This window comes from Staurois parvus, unplaced genomic scaffold (genome assembly GCF_062004578.1).
Source record: "Staurois parvus isolate SC_StPar_1 unplaced genomic scaffold, SC_StPar_1.0 ptg000176l, whole genome shotgun sequence".
Classification (NCBI taxonomy): Eukaryota; Metazoa; Chordata; class Amphibia; order Anura; family Ranidae; genus Staurois; species Staurois parvus.
In genome coordinates, this window is record NW_028317972.1 from 782,740 (window position 1) to 804,704 (window position 21,965).

General features: G+C 43.2%; 1 protein-coding gene across 1 annotated transcript in view; it reads left to right on the plus strand.

Annotated features, from left to right (window-relative positions):
* Positions 1 to 842: 842 nt before the first annotated feature.
* The window catches only part of GPSM1 (G protein signaling modulator 1), a 396,418-nt gene continuing 375,295 nt past the window's right edge, over positions 843 to 21,965 (plus strand). Inside the window, exon 1 of the mRNA XM_089677029.1 lies at positions 843 to 1,091. Coding sequence (XP_089533155.1) covers positions 1,033 to 1,091 — 59 coding nt within the window. The 5' untranslated portion in view covers positions 843 to 1,032. The remainder of the gene's footprint in view (positions 1,092 to 21,965) is intronic.

Consider the following 21,965-nt stretch of genomic DNA (forward strand, 5'->3'; position numbering starts at 1 on the left):
CAAAGCCCAGAACCCACCTGTATAATCAGTGTCCTGGCTATTCCTAAAACCTGGTCCCTTTTATTAGAGATTTCCTCCCACCCATATCACTATGAAATCTCCAGGATCCAGATCCCAAACTGAGTTTTACCAAGCACCAAGGAAACTGAAAACACTATTTCCTCCAAATTAAGCAACCATCCTAGAGCCTCTCAACCTGCCTTGTTGAGAATCCTGTGCGACATAATATCCTTTTAACATCATGTTAGATCACTGCACATACTCTGTTCAGAAAGTGTCTCTGAGGGGACCAAATGTGAAGCCCCGGGAATTACAGGTTCTAGATGGTAGCAAGGCAGACTGGGACCTCTAGTTCCACAGTAGAGTCTAGGTTGTCTCTTCTAGATCATAGCATGCTATTAGCTTTCTCTAGCACAAAAAGGGTTAACATTTGAATCTGTTTATACCTTTGGGCACAGGGAAGTCCTTTAAACAATCAGTTGACAGCGTGTTGAAATGGCAATTAGTCTTTTTTTTTTTTTTTCTTTCCAGAAGATAAGACAGGGATTTATAGTCTGCATGCTGTTGCTGCAAGATAGTTTCAAAAGCAGCACTTCCCAGCGATAAACTAGCAAGTCTCCCCATGTCTGCCAGAAGAGGGTTTATGTGCTATAGTCTCTTCCTTGATCTGATTCACAGAATACTGGACTGGCCACTGGTGCATTGTGTTCAGGAGGGGATGGGCAGGGTCACAGAGCAGAAGGAGGGAAAGAGGGAAAAAAAAAAAAAAGAAGCACAGCTACCCCTCCTCGTAGTCCCCTGACAATAAAGCGTTGCATGACATCACACACAGGGGGAGTGATTTGTGAGACTTTATGTGTAACATACATCACTTCCTAGCTGCCATAACACAACTGTTATAGAAAAAGGGCTGGCAGCCTCTTGGCTTATCACTGAGCCGTCTCTTTCTCTCTCTGCCTCAGCTGCAAGCTGCGTGGATGGTTTGTACGACAGCCTCTTCCAAAACTGTGACTGTATGAGCTTCTCCGATACATGGCTTTCCTGGCTAACAATGGACTGCACCAGCCACCTACCAGAAGAATATATTCCAGGTATGAACATGGGGTGCAAAGGCAGAGGGGTACCCAGGCTGTAATGTGCTGTTTATACATAAACGAGGCTGCATTTGTTGCTGATGGTCACGGCTATGTACAGCAGCTTTGCTGGTTGTCGGTAGACTGACATCCCTGAGCAGAAAAGGCTCAGACTTGAGCGACTCAATTGTTTCATTGTTCTAGACTTGGAAAGGAAATGTATAAATTCAGAGGCTGATGTAGACTGATTTACCAGTAGTCTTTTACTAGAGGTGACCCCGTATTGGTAAACTGAGGTCATCCATAAAACAAAAAAAACCCCACTAGAACAAGAACCACTGAAACAGTGCTCAGCCTAAAAAAATATAGGCAGAATGGTTGATCAGAAAAGTAGATTTTTGTTTTCTTTTTAAATAATGTGAGAAAATATTTTAATGCAGGAAGTAGATTTCCTGGCTACAAGTTCACTAAAGGACACGGCCATATTTCGGACCCAGATTGCCCCCTCGCTATCCCTTTTTTTTCTTAATGATCATTCTTAGATGTGATGTAAAGACCTGTAGAAATAAATCTACTAATTACATAGCAAAGACCTTTACAATGGCATTGTCTTTCTGTCAGAGCCTGACCTGTAAAAGTGTTTCTTATCTTACAACACCATTGTAATGGAAAAGTAATAAGATTACAGCTTACAGTTACAGGTGATCAAATGCTTTAATTTTTTGACTTGTTCAAGAAAGGTAATGGAATTTGGTTGCCCTGGGCATGGCGACTGTATTTTTAAGCAGGCCCCTAGTGTGTTTTACATGGGTTTTGTCTATGGTCTCCTGAAACAATGTATTTAAAAATGTCTTTTCCATTTAAAGTACTGAGGGTCTACTTATTTTGCTGTCTGACATGATAAATGGAGTAAAGGAGGGGAGTGGGTATAGTAAGGGTCCTTTCACACGGACATTACGTTTTTTTTCATCAGTTCAGTTACATTTTTTCCAAGAAGAAAACGGATCAGTTCACATCATCAATCATTTTTCATCAGTTTGTCAGTTTTTCATCAGTTTACATCTGCTTTTTCATCCGTTTACATCCGTTTTTCATCCATTCTGGTAGTTTTAAAAAAAACAGATGTTAACGGATGCAAACATTAACGATTGTAAACAGATGATCATCTGTTTATATCCGCTAGTCCAGAGCAATACATGTGTGTCCGGTTTTCATCCGTAAATGGTCAGATGAAAAACGAACACCTGTGTGAAAGGGGCCTAAGCCCTGGTTCACACTGGATGCGACTTGGCACGCGATTTGCAAATTGCATTCCAAGTCGCACCCTGTTGTCCGCAATTGGAGCGGTCATATCAGTTCGGTTCTGACTTGGTCGGAGCCGCACCGATTTCAAAAGTAGTACATGCACTACTTTTGGTGCGATTTGCACCGACATCTGTACCAGATGTGTTGCAAATCGCACCTGAAATCGGTGGGTCCCCCGACTTTGAAATCGTGCAACGTCACTGTAATTCACACGATTTCAAAGTCGGATTTGGCGTGAACGGAGGGTGAGCCTGGGTTCACACTGACGCAGTGCGGAATTCGCAGCGTTTTCTGTGCAAATTCTGCACCGCATCAGAATTGCACCCCGTTCATGCGAACCGATGCGGGTGTGTATGTTAACACTCCGAAATCGGTACGCAAAACGTGGTGCGATGTACAGAATCGGATCGCATAGGTGTAAATACTCGTGATCTGATTCTAGTGTGGACCCAAAAAAAGTATTGCATCTTTTGGGTGCAGTGCGATTTGAGCCATAGATAATGTATGGCTCCAATCGCACTGCACAGAAATCGCATGTGATTTTCACAGGCATGCAGTGCGGTTCCTGTGCGAATCACATGCGATATACCTCACCGCATTATTGTGAACCTAGCCTAAAGGTTGTATTCTGCCATATCAAGAAGTGATCTTCATTTGTAACACCGAACACATGGGTTTATTTGCCAAAGCTGGAGAGTGCATAATTAGGCTCACTTCTGCATAGAAACAAATCAGCTTCCGGGTTTTATTGACAAAGCTTAATTAAACAAGCTGAGGTTAGAAGCTAATTGGCTACCATGCATAGGTGCCCCAGATGCTGAGTGAACCAGTTTTAGTAAATCTCTCCCACAGGGTGGTGTGGGAAACTAATACCAAAGAAAATTAAACCTGACAGTCAATGTTTGTGTTTCTTATTGCACAACCCATTTTTTCCATATTTTTAAAATGTTTTCTGGATACTGCTGAAAAAAACTCCATGAACATACATAAACGTACTGCCCCCCTTCTGGAAAAAAAACTTGTGCCTCTAACTACACAAGTGGGAGAAGTTATGACAGTTGTGATAAAACAGAACGAGTATTGGTGTATCTTAACTTTTGGTCTTCATGCACACTGGACGTTTTTACAGCTGTTGTTTTTGGTTTCTTGTGTTTTTTTCTCTACAGTCCCAGCATGTTATCCTAGGTGTTCATACACACACAGGCTTTAATCAGCAGTGTTTTGCAGGAGCGTTTTCTGGCTGGAAATAACCCCCCAGAACTAGTGGGTTTCAAGAGGAGTTTTTTACCTGTGAAAATGTTCTAATGCTGAAAAACACTAAAAAAGGCTATCTGGCATTTATGAGCGTTTTTGAGCTTGAAGATTTTGTGGGAGTATAACTTTGCTTAAAAACACAAACACTGAAAAACACTAAAGAAGGTTGAAAAAAGCTAATGCAAAAACACGAAAAAAACTCACTTTCTTATTGCAGCATTTTACAGCTAATCGCTACTGGCTGTTTTATAATGTCCATTGTGCATGAGACCTTTTCGTCATGATAGGGACTTTGTTAGCTAGCATTTTGGAATTGTAAAATGTTGTAAGGAGGGCACAGATAGAGAGTGATTGGACAGGTGGGTTCTATCAAACTGTCAATGGCATTTGCGTCAGTTTGCCGGCCTATAAAAGTTGTTTGTGTTTATCCTATATAGCAGAGCTGCAAGATTAAAAACACTATGAAGTTTCCACCTTTCACTGTAAAAAGTGGAAAAAAAAGTAAATTGTTCCAATGAAAAATGGGAAACACCATTGTTGTCCTTCTAAAAATGATAGTTGCCTGACTGTTATGATGAACTTCTGGCTTCAGTAGTTTGAGTCAGGAACATTACACTACAGTCAAGAAAGGCTTTTTTGATATATTTGTTCTGGGTTAGTGAGTACTGACCTAATGTCATGCTTTCTTGTGTCTCATACCTTTAACTTACAATGTAAGTTGGGTTATCACTTCCTGTAGCTCCTTTCCTCCTTGAGATGCCTTATCAAATGGAAATCAAGAGAGTTAACTCACTTCCATAATGCATTGGGGATTTCTCATCCCTGCCACTCTAAAAGCAGTGCTGTCCAACATGATATACAGTTATGTTTTGTAAGGCTGCATTCACACCTGAGCGTAGCGATTTACTGGCGTTTTTATATGAGTGTTTTTAGAAGTGTATTACAAGCTTTTTAGAAGCATATTACAAGCGCTTTACAGCTTCAGGCATTTTTGTTTAGCCAATAGAAAACACTAGGAGGAGAGGGGGGGAATTAGCGGTGGAGAGTTGCTATTTGAGCAGAAAGCACACAACAAAACGCTCGTAAAAAGGTTAAGTCACACATTTTCAGGCATTTCTTTTGAAGTCTATGGGGCCAAAAATGCTGGTAATCTGCTAAAAAGAAGCTCATGTACTTTTTTGAGTGACAGGCGTTTTGCTTCAGGTGACTGAATGCTCATATGTGAACAAGGGCCATTGAAATGTATGGGATGTGGCTTGTTGAGCGTTTTAGAGCTATAAACGTTAAGCAGAAAATCACTCAGATGTGAATGGGGCCGTCAGCATTGGCATATAATGCAACACCGATAGGTCATAGGCGCATAATGTGTAAGGCTGTCTTGTATCAAACTTGCATTTTATTCTCTCTTTGCAATTACATGACTTCATATTACTTAAAGTGATTCTAAAGGTTTTTTTTTTTTTTTTTTTTTTTAATCAACACGTCTATACTTACCTGCACCGTGCAGTGGTTTTGCACAGAGCAGCCTGGATCCTCCTCTTTTCGAGTCCCTTGCTAGCGCTCTTGGCTCCTCCTTTCTGTTGGGTGCCCTCACAGCAAGCAGCTTGCTATGAGGGAACCCGAGCAGGTGTGTTCCCAAGCTGCTGCTCCATGTGTCCATTCACACACACACAGCCGTGGCTTGGCCCCTCCCCCTCTCTCCCCATTGGCTGACTGGCTGTGATGGCTTCTGCTTGTTGTCTCAGCCAATGATGAGGCAGAGACCCTAGACAGCCAAGGCTGTTGTGCACAACGATGGGGCTCAGGTAAGTATTAGGGGGGCAGGGGGCACTGCTGCACACAGGTTTTTTACCTTCATGCATAGAATACATGAAGGTAAAAAACCTTGGGCCTTTACAACCGCTTTTAATTGTAATGAATTATTGAATTCAGAAGCCTCTTTGTCTCCTGACTTTGCACTTCAGCTGGATTTTTTTTTATTTCTTTGACTAAAAGCCCTAGGCTGCATCACCAAAAAGAAAACACGTGTCCAGCCAGATGTTGTAGATTTAAAAACTCCCAGTGGATCTTTCTGGGCATGCTATTAGCTGCTGTGTTCTTGGTTTCTTTGAATGTTTGCCAGAGATGAGTTGGCAGCGGGAGAGTTAAAACTTTTAACTTGCAAAAACACCTGCAGCCCTGAGAACTTGGCTAGGATTGGTCCACATTGAACAGATCCTGTTGGATAGGCTGCCAGTGGTGTTAACCCATTCCTGGCTGGGTAGTACAGCTGTTCAGCAGGAGACAGGTGCACAAAGAGACAACTCCTATGAAAGAAAAGGTATGCAGTCCAGCTGGTTTAAAAAGGAAATTATGGCTAATGCCATGTTGTTTTTAAACAATGCAAAAGTGCAGGCACAGACATTGGCGATTTATACTGTAAAAACAGAATTTTTGTTACTGTGAAATCCCTTTCTCTGAGTTCATTGACACACAGCTCTTCTGATTCTTGGCAATAGGATTTATAGCGCCATCTGTGACGGGCACGGCGTCAGACCCCAGCCCTTCTCACCAACTTGTGATCGAAGGACCAGTCAATCTAAAACTGCGCTGCCGCTTGCGTAATAATGCCACTCTCAGCTGCACCCTGCACAAAGATTTTCCAGTTCTCTCAACCACAATCTATGCACCAGCAGCCTGAGAGCGATTGTTACTGGGTCAGGTTAATTTTGCAATTAGCCCTTCACACTGCCACCGCCACCTTTTTATAGAGAAGGAGGAAGCTCACAAATCTTAGCAGTAACACTATGATGTTTGAATAAGCATCTGTATACACACTGTCACCGCAGACAGATGTATGCAAAGGGTTAAAACACACAGTAGCACTCTTCAGAGATAGGGATTTTAATTTGCATGAAAGAGCTTTAGAAACAGTTCAACACTTTTCAGAAAATAGGATTTATTACTAAAAAGGTCAAAATGGTGCAATAAAAATATTTACAGAAAAGATGTAGCCAATATATATATATATATATATATATATATATATATATAAATAGAGAGAGCAATAACACAACAGAGAGATAAAAGAAAGAAGTTTAAGAAGGTAGGATACTTGCACAAGTCCTTGGTTTAAGCAGAGCTCAAGTGTCCTGAACAAAAGGGTACCTTTTCTCCCAAAGTTGGTTCCTGATGTTAAAAGGGAGAATCTCTTCATACCTCTCTCCAGGCATGACAGCCTTTTCTAGTGTCCCAGCAGGGGATGGCTACTGAAGCCAAGGGCCAATCGCCTTATTTGGGGAGGGGTGTTAGGCGGAGACCTAGGCTGTGACCCAGATCCCTCTCAAGTTTTTACCATGGTCAATAACCTTCCATAGGTACATGTAGCATCTTATCCACTGGTAGAATAATATGCAGAATCATATTCTGAACGTCCAGACACCAAATATGACATATCTTACCGTTCCAGATAAAAACATATTGCTTTCTACTCTCATGTGGGTGCCACATCGGGGTGTAAGGTGTCAGGTGACTCATATTAAAATGACCTATCTGAATATATGCTTTGTTTTAATGGGCCTTGTTCCTGTCGGGATTTATGAATTTGTATGAAAAAGTGATTCAAGTGGGATGTATGTTTTACTGCCACTCTGGAATGCTTTTCATGTCCAGTGACTGACTGATTTATAGCTTTACGACCAGGCCAAGGCAAGAGTCTGACAGACATCATGGGGCCAGCTAATTGGGTTTACAACCATGAGGCGTATCCAGCTGTGCCTGATGCAGTTGTGACCCCAGCATACACACACACCAAATGCCATTCAAAAATAGAGGGTGAAGACTGAACGGAGTGAGAATGACATTTGCAGAGTATGATACAAGATGGTAGACCTTAACAAAATGGTTGTCCGTGTCCAATCGCCACACCACCTACAGGAGTAGAACACTAGGCAGAAAAAGAACGCAACACAGCCTATGTGCAGCCCTAGCTTGTATAAACCCCCTCTCTGCTACAGGCAAGCCAGTTAGTCACAAAGCAGTGTCAAACCTATAAATTCCAAAGAATAGGGGTGGGTGTTGTATCTGGTGGTGAGTAACAAAAACCCTGTTTTTTCTTATGTTCACTGATGGAAAAAGCTATTGGGATTCTTGACCACAGGGGCGGCCCAAAGCAGTGTCTCCAGAAGGGGTGGGGAAACAAAAACAACAAGGAATCCTAAACAGCGGCCTGCAAAATCTTGCGGTGAAAGCAAGCATCCAAAGATGCAAACACATCAAGTTTTAAAAGTGTGCACAGATGTCCAGGAAGCTGCCTTGCAAATCTGAGACACAAACGCCCTGGAGGCACTAATCACCCTTGTGGAACATGCTGCAAAGGGGAAGGGAAGAGCCTGACCCTTAATGGCGTACACCAGAACAATCATCTGCCAAATCCAATGTGATATAGTAGAAACAGAATCTGACCTCTGTATTCAGACAGGCAAAAACGAACCACCCAGACCACTTCCAAAGAGTGCAACCTCCATAGGATGCAACAACCATGGACACAAAGAAGGCAGGACAATGTTCTCATTCAGGTGAAAAACCCATACTAGCTATGGAGGAAAGAAAGGGCATGGACAGTGAACCACCTTATCCTTGTGCAAGACTAGAGAGGGAGACTTATAGGATAGGGCCGCAAGTTCTGACACCCACCACATGAAAATGATGGTGACCAAGAAGGCAACTTTGAATAAGCGGGTGAATACCCCTATTACTTCCAAAAGGAGGCTTCTTGAGGCTGAAAGAACCAATTTCAGGTCCCACGGCAGCAATGAGGAATATACAGGAGACAAAACCCATGGATGAAAGTGCAGATCAAGAAATGTGTGGCCAAGGGATGCGGAAATAAAATACAAGGGTAGAAACCTACCTTAAATGGTACTTAAGGCAAGCTGTTGTGCAACGCCCCATTGGAGAAAGGCCAAAAAACCTGAACCAATGAGAAGCAACATGAATGGACACCCAGAGCCTCGCACCAGGGAAGATGAGCCTTACAGGTGTGATTATATCTTACGAGAGGTAGACTTGCATGCCTTCAACATTGCAGGGATCACCAAACCCAATTTTCTGGAATTGTTATCAATAGGCAGCTCCTATCCTCATATTGATTAGTGGTTCCAAATTAACTACTGCAGTAGGGAACAGACACAAATAGATACACTCAGCAACTTTCCAGATAACTGTTCTGTTTATTTGGCGCATTTTTGAAGTTTTTTTATGCACAATTCCGTAGTTATCACATTAATATTACAATTGTACTTTTATGGTAGCAAAGGCCGTTACATAGGCAATTTCTAATTAGGACTTGAAGGAGTGCAAACTCAAATATATAATCAAAACATTATTGGTGCTGTGTGCACAATGAGTGCAGTGTGCAATACATAGGCCAAGCATATAAAATAGAATACAATTTTATACAGGAAATTTACAAATTTCCTTTACACCCAACAAGCCTGTGTTCCTCAAAACCTGGATTAAATAGCCATGCTGTCCAAGCCAGAGTGATAGACTGGACACTGGGAAAGGAGGTCCTCCCAAAGAAGCAATCACCTGGGAGCATCCATGACCAGCTGCACCACACCATTACACCGTGGACGACAGGGCCAGTCTGGAACTACCAGAAGGACCAATATCCCTTCAGTCTCTATCCTGCACAGTAGGTGAAGGAGCAGCTTGAGAGGAGGAACAGTGTAAATGAGACAATACTGGTCCCACTGTGCCACCAACACATCCATTGCTTCCACTAGTGGGTGCCGTGTCCTCGCCACAAACCTTGAAACCTTCCTGGTGAGGCAGGTCACCAGAAGATCCTCATCAGCGGTCTTTCACTGTAGGCAGATCTGATAAAACACATTCAGGTGTAGGCACCACTTCCCTGTTCCATTTTCTGGCAACTGAGGTAAGTTGCCTGTCAATTGTACATGATGGAGAGAGACAAAACTTGCTGTTCCACTCACCTAAAAATGTAGGCTGTCTCCAGCACTATTCGTTCCCTCTTGGTGGTTGACATAGGCCACTGCTGGGGCATTGACCAATAGGCTCCTGACCTTGAATCCCCAGAAAAGATCCAAACAGGGCTCAAAAGACCGCATAATCACTTGAAGTCCTAGGACAACGATGAGTAGCTGAGCATCCTTCAGAGTCTAGTGATCCAGTGCTGATCTTGGACCCAGGATACTTCCCCAACTGGACAGGCTGGCACCCTTCATTATTCTTATTGTACATGATTTATATAGCGCCAACAGTTTGCTCAGTGCTTTACAATATAAAGGGAGACAATACAGCAACAATACAGTTCAATACAAGAGGATTATGAGGGCCCTGCTCCTCGGAGTTTACAATCTAAGAGGGAGGGGCTGGTGGTACAAAAGGTAATAACTGTGGGGGATGGACTGGTAGGAGGAATAGAAGATTCTGTTATTATCTGAAGGCAGGATAGGCTTCCCTGAAGAGAGGTTTTCAGAGATCGCCTAAAAGTGGGCAGAGTTGGCGATAGTTTGATAGATTGGGGTAGAGAGTTCCAGAGGATGGGGGAGGCTTTGGAGAAGTCCTGGAGACGAGCATGGGAGGAGGAGACAAGGGAGCTAGAGAGCAGGAGGTCATGCGAGGAGCGGAGAGGACGGTTTGGGTGATATTTGGAGACCAGATTGGTGACGTAATTTGGGGCAGAGTTATACTGTAAATGGTTTTATATGTTATTGTTAAAGTTTTGAATGTTATTCATTGGGAAATGGGAAGCCAGTGGAGGGATTGGCAGAGAGGGATGGCAGATATGGAACGGTTAGTAAGGTGGATGAGTCTGGCAGCAGCAGTCATCATAGGCTGAAGCGGGAATAACCTGTGCGATGAGGTAGGCCCTTGAGGAGGGAGTTACGATAGTCAAGGCGAGAGATAACCAGGGAGTGAATAAGTTGCTTCTTAGTTTCCGAGGTTAAGAATGTGCATATCTTGGAGATGTTGCAGAGGTGAAGTCTAAAAGATTTGTACAGTGATTGGATTTGTGGCTGAAAGGACAGATGGGAGTCTAGGATTAGTACCCTTGAATGAGGGGAGGGACTGATGGTTGTAATATTGATCTTGATGGAGAAGTCAGAGGAGGGGGAATGGGCTGGAGGGAATAGTATGAGCTCAGTTTTCGAAAGATAGAGTTTAAGGAAGTGGAGTGACATCCGTGCCGATATGTCACTTAGTAGGTTAGTAATGCGAGAGGAGACTAAAGGGGTGAGGTGAGTAGTAGAAAGATACATTTGTGTGTCATCAGCATAAAGATGGTACTTGGAGCCATGGGAGTTTATTAAGTGACCAAGCTAGGAGGTGTAGATGGAGAAGAGAAGGGGTCCAAGGACAGAACCTTGAGGGACCCCTACAGAAAGAGAAAGTGGAGAGGAGGTGACAGAGTTATAGGTAACACTGAAGGAGCACTGCGATAGGTAGGAGTAGAACCATGAGAGAGCAGAGTATCGGAGGCCTAGAGAGTGCAGTTTTTTTTTTTTGAGGAAGAGGGGATGGTCAACAGTATCAAAAGCCGCAGAGAAGTCAAGTAGTAGGAGTATGGAGTAGTGGCCATTGGTTTTTGTAGTTAGTAAATCATTAGTGAGTTTTAGTAGGGCAGTTTCAGTGGATTGTAGTGGGCGAAATCCGGACTGTAAAGGGTCAAGAAGGTTGTTGTCAGTGAGGTAGGAGCTCAGATGATTGTAGATGAAGCGTTCTAAGAGTTTAGAGGTAGATGGGAGCAGGGAGCTGGGTCTTAAGTTGTTCAACTTGGTGGGGTCCAGCGAGGGCTTTTTAAGTATGGGAGTGATGTGCGCATGCTTTAGAGGGGTGGGGAAGGCACCATTAGATAGGGAGAAATTGAAGATGTGATTGAGGGAGCATGAGATAGAAGAAGGTGACCGTCGTAGTTGTGAGGGGACAGGGTCCAGGGGGCAGGTAGTGAGACGGGGCTTCTGAGAAAACTTTAGTGACCTCTTCAGTAGTAGCACGGTCAAAAAAGGAAAGTGTTGAGGGAGGTTTAGTATAAGGTATGCTAAGTGGGATAGATGTCCGTGCAGTGGAGTTGCCCCTACGAATTGCATCAATCTTGTTTTTGAAATGATTTGCAATCTCGTAAGCAGTGAGTGATGTACTGGGTGAGGTGGAGAAAGTAGAAGGTTAAAAGTAGAGAAGAGACGATGAGGACTGGATGACAAGGTATTAATAAGAGTGACAAAGTAGGCTTGCTTGGCAGCATAGAGGGAGGAATTGTATTTTAAGAAAGCAGATTTATATGGGGTGAAAGCTTGCTGAGATTTGGTTTTACGCCACAATCGCTCCAGTGCACGACTATGTCTCTTAAGATCTCTGGTGTTGTCAGTCTGCCACGGTTGTAATGGTCGGGGCCTGATACATCGTGTAGTTAGGGGAGCAAGTGTGGATGAAAGTGAACTGTTGTAGACAGCAGTGGCCAAGTCAGGGCAGGACAGGAGAGAGATTCTGTCATAGAGGTGGTCAGTTGCAGAGTGGAAAAGAGAAGGGTTTAAGTTGTGAAGCTTTCTGCGGGTAATTGCTGCTTGGAGGGATAAGTGTTTGAAGACGAGGACACTGTGAAGGTGATGAGATTGTGATCATAGAAAGGAAAGGGGGTGTTTGTGAGGTTGTAGGGAGTGCAAAGATGGGAGAAAACAAGGTCTAATGTATTCCCATCAGAGTGAGTCCATTGTGTTAAGGCAAAAGATGAGGTTAGGTTGAAGAGTTGGGATGTAGCTGGGTTGTTAACATTAATGGGGATGTTAAAATCTCCAAGAATGATGGTGGGTATTTCAGAGGAGAGAAAGTAGGGTAGCCAAGCAGAAAAGTCATCAAGAAAGCCGGACATCGATCTAGGCCAGTAGATCACTGCAATCCTCAGAGAAATAAGAGAAAAACAGCCGAATGCAGTGAATCTCGAAAGAAAAGGATAGAGAGGGAGGGTTATGGAGGACTTGAAAGGTGCTCAGTGGGAATAGAATCAAACCAACTCCACCTCCTTTCTGACCGAGCGGGCATTCCAGAGTGCACATGAGAAAGGGAGGGTGATTTTTAGGAGCACGAGGATAGAGATTAAATTGAGTGGATTGCAGCTATTCCTGGTGGAAGAAGGGGTGGCTGGTGTGGGGGTGAGATACTGGAGGACCAGGGTTTGGGGAGATATCCCCAGAGGTTAGGAGAAAGAGAGTGAGGAAAGCAAGGTGGGAGTGGGATGTATATGAGTGCACATGCCTTCCTGTCCTGGTGTTTGGGTCAGCAGGTGAGTGAAGTATCAGCAGGAGGTGATGGTAGCAGTGAGAGTGAGATGAGGTGGAGCAGAGGGGTAAAAAAATAAAATTTTGAGAACACAGGATAGTAATATGAAAAGGAGTAGAGGCGGCATATTAAAAGGTAGATGAAGTGGGAATCAGACTTGTAGAAGATGTTGGCTTGCAGTCCATCCAGCGTGCAGTAGAGTTCCTTGCTCTATCTACCTGCTGTTTGAGTTATCCTGCTTTAGTTAAACTGCTGTGTTCAATTGCTGCATCACACTCTAGCAGAAAATGCACTGACGCAGGAAAAAATGCCCCCCCCCCCCGGTCTGCGACTGTGCTCCGCGTCTGTGACCTCCCCATGAGCTAGTCTAAATTTATAGGGAGATGATCAAATGAGCAACTCATCTCTGCCCCAATTAGGAACTGATAAGGATCGGATGAATTGGGGGGGGGAGATGTTGGTCAAAAAAGAACAGACACAGGCCAAAGTCATAAAAGATTATTTATTTTCTGATCACAGAAAGGCAAAAGGAGGTGAGAATCAATCACCACAAACAGACGAAAAGATATAGACTAATTATCCTAAGTTTTTTGCAAAATGTCAGTGCGTTGCACAGAGACAGTTTAAGGTGGAGATGAGACAGCAGCATTTACCCTAAGTTAACAGAAAGTCAATGTGTTGCACAGAGACAGTTTAAGGTGGAGATGAGACAGCAGCATTTATTACTACCATGCAGTGGAGGGGAGAAAGGACTTCCCAGCCTTAAGGAGGAATCGGAGCCACCAGGGGAGGGAGGGCCTCGTCGACTGGTCCAGATGAATCTGGATGCCCAGGGAAGTGGGAGACTTGTCTGATGTGAACATAATTTCCCTTTACAGAGCTTTAGTAAGGAACTGCGCGTATGGGACTGCCTTGAAGGCGAACACCATAAAGCCCAGAGCCTGCATGCAAGACCGCAGGGAGGACTGCTTTTGGGACAAGAGTAGTCCACAGCTTTCGGAACTCGTCAGCCAGCAAAAATACATCTTTGAGTTGAGACTCAGTCTCAGACACTCCAGCCTCCTGGTAGGGGTTAGGGTAGACTTTTTGAGGTTCAAGACCCATCTGAAGTCCTGCAGGGAGTGCACCGTGATCTCCATATTGTCTGTCAGTGCAGCCTTGGAGTCTGCCCGCAGGAGCAGGTTGCCCAGATAACTTGTCACGCCAATCCCTCATTGTATCAGCAATGCCAGGACTGGGGCCAGCACCTTGGAGAATATCTGGGAAGGCCAAGTCCAACCTGAAGGGCAGCGGCACAAAAATAATTTGTTCTGGGAGGGCGTCTGTGGCGGAACCGTTCCGCCTGGGCTTCTTCGTGCGGAGCAGTGCGTCTCAGCCAATGGTCCCCTTTTCAAGCGAGGCTTCCAATGCTCTGCCAAGGCAGGTAATATAGCTCAAAACACTCTCTTCCCTGCTCTCCCAAACCAGGAGTCTGAACTTCGTGTAGGGTGAAAATGAATGACTCTATTAAACACAGTTCAGTATATACAACTTCACCCCCACCCACAACAAACCCAACAATACGGTATAAGCCCTATTAGAGGTGAATGACTACCAGGTCACATTACCCTAAACAAACAGTGTAGAATGTCTGTGAAACATGTCCAGCTTTACAAAGGGAAGAAAACTGAAACAGGGCAAAATGGTATCACAAAGGGACGATTAGTCACAGCGCCCATAGACGTCTTCCCATTACGCATCACCTGGGTGCCCCCTGGGGTGCGCATCGGATGTGCTTTGTGACCGCTGTGTCCTTTGCATACAACAGATCACAAATTGAGGTAAAGGGCCAATCACAGTGGCCTTTTACCATGTGATCAGCTGTGTGCAATCACAGCTGTTCCCATGTAAACGAACTTGCAGGTTATGAGCATTTCCTATCTTCATGCGCTGTCACTGTGTGAGGAAAGGAGAGACAATAATTGGCAATCCTGACAGGACACATTAGCACTGATGAATCTGCACTGATAGTGTAAATCGGTGCAGTGTATTAGTGCCCATTAGTGCAGCCTCATCAGTGCCCATCATAACTCTTCAATTCTCAGAAAAGGTGTAAAAATGGCAATGTTCTGTTTCTTGTGTGTGGGTTTTTTTTTAATAATGAAGCAACAGCTTTCCTTTCATTTGCTGGCAATTGTTTATAGACTATGTATTGTGTCCTGATGCTACACTTTTCTATAAATTGAAGGGAACAAGTGGATCAGACCCTTCATATTGCCAAGCCAAGCCTTTGAAGAAAGGAGCTCACACATGCAGCTCTGTGTAAGGAGTTGCTAAAATGAGTAAGAGGCCAGCAGGGTACTTTAGCCTACCATGATCTATCAAAAGTGGGATATCACTTTTTTGTGGATGTAGCCTTTAAGTGGCCAAAGTCTAAGAATTGTACCTTGGCCGATTTGATTGGGTTTCTCATTCTACACCAAATGGTTACTTTGCTGACTAATCCATTTATACTATGTGCACCAGAACTGCATTTAACTTTGCAGATTGTTACCTTTCTGACTGTTACCATGGCAACAACATATCTTGTGTCATGTGGAGCCTGGCATTGGATTAGTGTCTACAGTGTATTGTGTTTGTGTGCTCAGTTGATTTATGCAGATATCTGCATTGAACCTAAACAAAGCAAATGTAAATCTATAGATATGTTGAATCACCATTTAAGTGGGGTGACATCAATGGCAAACTGGGTTATTAAGAACAGAGCTTTGATTAACATTAAAAGGTCAGTCCACCCTGATATTTTAGTGTTGGTTAGGTCCTAAGGAATTAAGCCACTTCACAGTTTCTTGTATTCTCATATTGGCAAGATGTCTTCACTGAGCTTCCCAGTCTGCACACCTGCAGTGCCCATTTTGAGAAGTTCCTACAATCCATTCTAGATTTTTATGTATATTATATGGAGACTTTAATGTGAGGAGTAGCAACAGCCCAAGATATGTAGGAATACTCAAAATTTGAAATTAGCAGAACACAGCCAGGAACTTAGGTGAGGGAATCCCACATCAAAATATTCACAACCAGTCTAAAATACGTCACCAATAACTAAAATACAGTTAACTTAGTAAAATACATTAAACTTTTAGGCACAACTGAATAGAAGATATTTACAATGATGGTACATGCAGGGTAAATCAAATGTTCACTAAGGCCTGGTTCACGCCAGTGTGGTTTTTAGTGCTTTTTACAGAAACGTACTACAATCTATTTAACATGGTTTCCAATGGGACATGTTCACATCTATGATTTGGTGAGCCTCTACGTTTTTGGAAAGGGTCAGGGGCTTTTTTAAACGCAAGATGTTGCGTTGTTGGTTCAATAGACTTCAGTGGAGATGCCACAAATAACACATGTAGTATGTTTTTGATGCTTTTTTTTTAATCTGCCCAACAACCAGTTGGCCCACAAAATGCAAAATACGTGAAAACTTGCATAAAGAAACCTACAAAATGCACCGCTAAAAAGCACTGCAAAATGGACACAACGCAAACTGCATTGGTATGAGCCAGGCTTTAAATTATTACTAAAGGCAAAACTTTTTTCATTTGGTTTTGTATAGAGTGGAGAGGGATTAGAAAACCTGTCAGGTTTAATTGCTGTCTATGGCCCCGTTAGGGAGATCTATTTGTTCTGTTTACCATGATTATCGAATGTGAAATAAGATCCCAAATTTTGGGTTGATGCCAGAACAGAAATAGAGGGGAAAACTTCCAATGGGGACACTAGTTCTGGTGACACCCCAGGATTCCCTCACTTTGGAAGGATTTCCTCTCATTTCCTGTTTTGGCTATGGGACAGAAAGTGAAGGAATATCTCCCCAATGGGATACAGCAGCTCCCAGCAGCATAGATGCTAGTTGACCCTTTCAATGAATCTGTTGCTTTCACCTGCATGGGCAAAACATAAGTCATCATCATGAAACTATATGCTAGTTGTTTTTTAAAACATGCACCACATACAGGCAAATCTTCTGATCTGACTCTTGTTTGTAAATTGTAAAAATAAAATAAAAGCAAGAACAATGGGTTCTTTATTTGCTGCCGTGCTAACCTTTTGCATTTCTGGCTGTTGGCACATAAGAATGTTAAACACTGGCCAACATTCAGGCAGTAGCATGCCCTTGCCCTTTTTTTATGTGTGGCATGCAGGGGCTGTACCCAGCAACAGCTGCTTTACTGTGACAGATGTAGAGTCGGAATATTTCTCGGTGCTGCTTGTAGCCTGGTAACAGGCACAAGCTTGCACTGCTTTGTACGGCCTTAGTAAATCCTTTGGTTTCTAAGCCCAACTAAGCAACGCTATCATTCAGAAGGCAAGGGTGTCTGCCACAGCTGATTTTTATTTACGGCAGAACTCTTCCAGGCTTCCTTTTGCTTATAAAATATCAATTTTAGAGAATAAATACAAAGTTGCAACACAAGAAAAACATTTTATGGAGTCCTTGGGGTGAAGGGGTCTGATTTTGTGCTGCACACAGTTAGTTAATACATCAGTGCTGCAAACCTATATAGCTGTATTACTGATGAGAATTACCTTTATTTACCATCCTTTTACGGATTTGACTGCAACTTTACAAGATTTGAAGCCACCATGGCAACTACACCCCCAAAAGTTTGGGTACCTGTTGCTGTCTAGGTTTTAGATGCAGGTTTTCTAGACTAGTGAGCAAAGTCCCTGGTTTCTTAGTAGGTTTTGCTGGTGCAGCTACAAAGCAAGGCAGGGGATGACTGTGTCTAACCCCTTAAAATAGGCTGGATGTGTCCATTGGTGGGATTTGTTCTGCTACAGGAGATTTAAGCTAGAAATTAGAGCAAGGACCATATTTACTGGGTTGATGTGTAGAGTACCATACATAAAACTCCAAAGACATCTCCACTGTAAGGTGGAAGGCTAAAGTAGGATGACTGCTAAAGAGCTGCAAAATGTCAGTGTGCTGAGGTATAACTTTATTCATACAAAGTTGCTTCTTTATGTATATTTGTAGTGAAAACTGTAACCCTAACCAAACTTGTTTGTATTTCAATCTTTTATTTATTTACGTTTTAAAATAATAACAAGAAATTCTCCCATTGGGAATAAAAGTATCATCTTACAGGCAACCTGGGTATCCAGAAGTTGTAGTAAATGTAGATATACAAAATACAGCTTGATCATTAGGTTACATTGAGCAAGTGCTCAGTCATGGTGGTTGTAAGCGCTTTGCTAATGACATGTATGCAGCCTTCAAAGACAATGCACATTGTAATGACAGCCCAATCATAGGAGATACTAGGGGATACTCAAGACTTGTACTGTAACAGATTACTAACTCATGCTGCAAAGTAATACAGAAAAAAAAAGAAATGAGAGAAGTAGTAAATTTAAAGAAAATGAAATGGTAGTGAAAAGGAGAAATTACCAGAATGAGTTAAGAGGGGTACTCCTGAAGCCTTGTCAATTCACCGACACGTATCAAACCAAGAATCTCACATCTTGTGAAACTTGGTTTGATTATTTTGGAGGGTGTATGTAAGTTGGTCATTAATCATAATCTAATTCAGTTTTGTTTAACCACTTGAGCTTCAAAAGGTTTTACCCCCTTCTTGACAAGGACATTTTTTGCTAGTTGGCATTGCACTAGTTTGACTGGTAACTGCGCGGTCATGCAACCCTGTACCCAGTTGAATTTCATATAATATTTTCACACAAATCGAGATTTCTTTTGGTGGTATTTGATCACCACTGCCTTTTTTATTACTATTATATAAACAAAAGAAGTCTTATTCATTTTGAAAAAATGTAATTAATTTTTTTACTTTCTGCTATAAAACATTAAAAAAAACTAATTTACTCACAAATGTAGGCCAAAATGTATTCTGCTACATCTTTGATTTAAAAATATAAGTGTATATTGATTGCTTTGTGTGAAAGTTATAGTGTCTATAAACTATGGTATGTAAATATACTGTATTTTTTAAAATATTTGTAATGGCAGTGATCAGCGACTTATAGTGGGACTATGATAGTGCCACAGGCAATCTGACACTGGCTGGGAGATACACGAACTGCCACTGACAGCACCAGTGACACCAATAAAGTCATCAGTGATACTATACACTGCCACTGTACTAAGGACACTGGCTGGGAAGGGGTTAACATCTAGGGCCAATCAAAGGTTTAACTGTGTGCCTAACAATGTGTAATGTGTGCTGCTTTTATCAAATATCTGCTTTGCAGGGAGAAGGAACAGACAGATTGTTCCCTCTGTACAGAGCCTTGTGTTTGTCAACACAGGACTCTGGGCTGCGATTGGATACAGACGATTGGCAGGTCTCACCATGAATCATTGGCTGAAACCTGCTGACAAAATACCGCTGTGTCCAGTGAAAGCAGGAACCGGCTGGAGTGGGCGTGCATACACACCCTGAACCTGGAAGCCACTGCCGGCATACAGGTACATGATTGTGCCTAAACGAGCCACCCACCCGCAGTAAAATGCAGTCAACAAGTGGTTAAAATAGTGAGATACCTCCATCAACTGGTTCCAGCATCTTGTAAATACCATTCTTGCTGCCCGAACCATGTAGGAGATCAATCTTCTGGTGTTTATAGGGATTTCAGTATCCAGTTTCTGGGGAAGAGTGATTTCTGGTGAAACATATTTTCCTGTTACCCATCAAATTATGTTGAAAACTCTGATCCAGAACCTAGTCACTTTGGGACATTATGCAAAGAAATTAATGGTGCCCCTTTTGGTTTATATGGCGTATAAGGTCCTTTATATGCTGACAACTGCTGGGAGTGCAGGCAGTGAAAGAGCTTGTCTCAGCTCCATAGAAGTCAATGAGGAAGGAGAATTAGTCCCAGGAGCCACACATCACACAAAACCCTCATGTGAAGAGTGGAAGTAGCCTCAGCCTAGACTCTGTCCAGGCCACATTCCCAGCATGTTTAGCCACACCCATGGGGTTTAGTCATGGGATTTCCATGGCTAAGACCTGTGGGTGGGGCAAAACATGTCAGGGGTGTGAGCTGGATGGAGTCTAGGCTGAGGCTACTTCCACTTCACATGAGGGTTCTGTGTGATTTGCGGCTCCTGGGATTTCTTTTCCTTCCTCGTTAACTGAGGGACACTGCCACCAAATCTACTACTACTTTTTTTTTTCATTTTGGAAAGTGTAAAGGGATGGTTAAAAACCATGTTGAGGGCTTTATTTTTGGTGCTATCTGCATCCAGCTGAGAGATTTCCCTTCACTTCCTGTCAAAGACACAACAGGAAATGAGAGAAAATAGGTGTCCCTATATTTTGGATTTCCCATCACTTTTTGTCCCATTGACAATGGAAACCAAGACAAAAAAATAGGGTGGGTCTCCCTAGGGGGGACACAGACCGCAATAAAAACTGACAGTTTCTATCAAAACTACAGAAGAAGTTTTGACTTTACAAACCTTTTAAAGAGACATTTTGCATAAAAGCTTTGTTGAATTAAGTTGCTTCACTCTAAGGCAGGCCATAGACCAGCAATGGGCAAACTGCGGGCCGTATACGGCCCGGCGGACCTTTTAATCCGGCCCGCGGAGCGTGATACCAAAAAAAAACAGCCAGGGCAGCTCGCTCAAATGCAATGATTGGCCAGTCTCGCTGCCACTCACATCCTGATAGCCAGTGATTGGCTGTCAGGATGTGTGTAGGCGGGGCAGCGTGACGAACGTGACGGGACCTAGGCTCCTCTCACAGTCCGCCCTGAAGACCGGAATGGAGCGGGAGCACGGCGAGAGGAACGCGCGGAGCAAAGGTAAGTAAATTGACACAGGGGGGACTTGGGGACTTAATATGGGGGATGAATTAATATGGGGAATGAATTACTATAGGGGGGATGAATTACTATAGGGGGGATGAATTACTATGGGGGATGAATTACTATATGGGGGATGAATTACTATGGGGGATGAATTACTATATGGGGGATGAATTACTATATGGGGAATGAATTACTATGGGGGATTAATTACTATGCTTACTATGGATGGCATGGTAGTGGCTGGACCGGCCAGCAGCTAGTCTGGCCCCCGGGTCCAATATATGAACCCATTGCAGCCCTCAAGTCAAAAAGTTTGCCCACCCCTGCCATAGACGGTCCCTTTATCGGCCGAATTTTCGGCCAATAAACGAAAAATCGGTCGGCCCCGTTGCCTATGCTGCCACTAATGTCCATGAAAAACGGCCGTTTTTTGTGGATTTTCCAACATGACCAATAAAAATAAATGAAGGCCATAGACAGGTCGTTTATCGGCCGAACTTTGGTCCGCACGAAAAACGGCCGGCGGGCTGGCCCCACTAACGGCGTGAATATCGGCAAATTTTTCGTGCGGACCAAAATTCGGCTGATAAACGACCTGTCTATGGCCTGCATAATTGTATAGGCTGTTAGCGTAACCTTCTCTGTTACTTGCAGGCTTTTTTCATACTTCTTTCATGTCATTACAGTCTCACATTCCTTTACATAATCCCATGTGATTAAAACATTGAACTGGTGGTGTGTAGGAGAATACAACTGCTGAGCCATCATAGTTTCTACTCCGTCTTTTCAACCAATAATCCCTGTTGATCTATTTTTCTATCTGTCTGTCAATCTATCTTTAGGGCTGGGTTAATGATTGGTGCCTCCTCTTTTGCGACAACTCCTGGCGTGTGTACCAATGTTTACCATTCATCCAGCTCAGCTTTTCCACCAGTAAGGCCTCTTGCACACTGCAGCTTGAAAAAGGTCAGTACAGTGTTTTGTGCTCAAACACCAGTACCATGTGCAAGAGGCCTAAGTAAAATATAAAATCTCATAGGACTACTGTTGAAAAAGTTTATGAAGCGTTTCCAGCCGTCTCACTTTCCAGTCTGTTGCACATGTGCTTTCAGGATATGGAAAGAAGACAGGACTTCTGCCTCCTTCTCCACACCTGCCTGTCCTATAGGATGTTCTCAGTCATGTTACACTGTTCTGTCTATTTGCCAAAGTGGGCGCTTACATGGCATT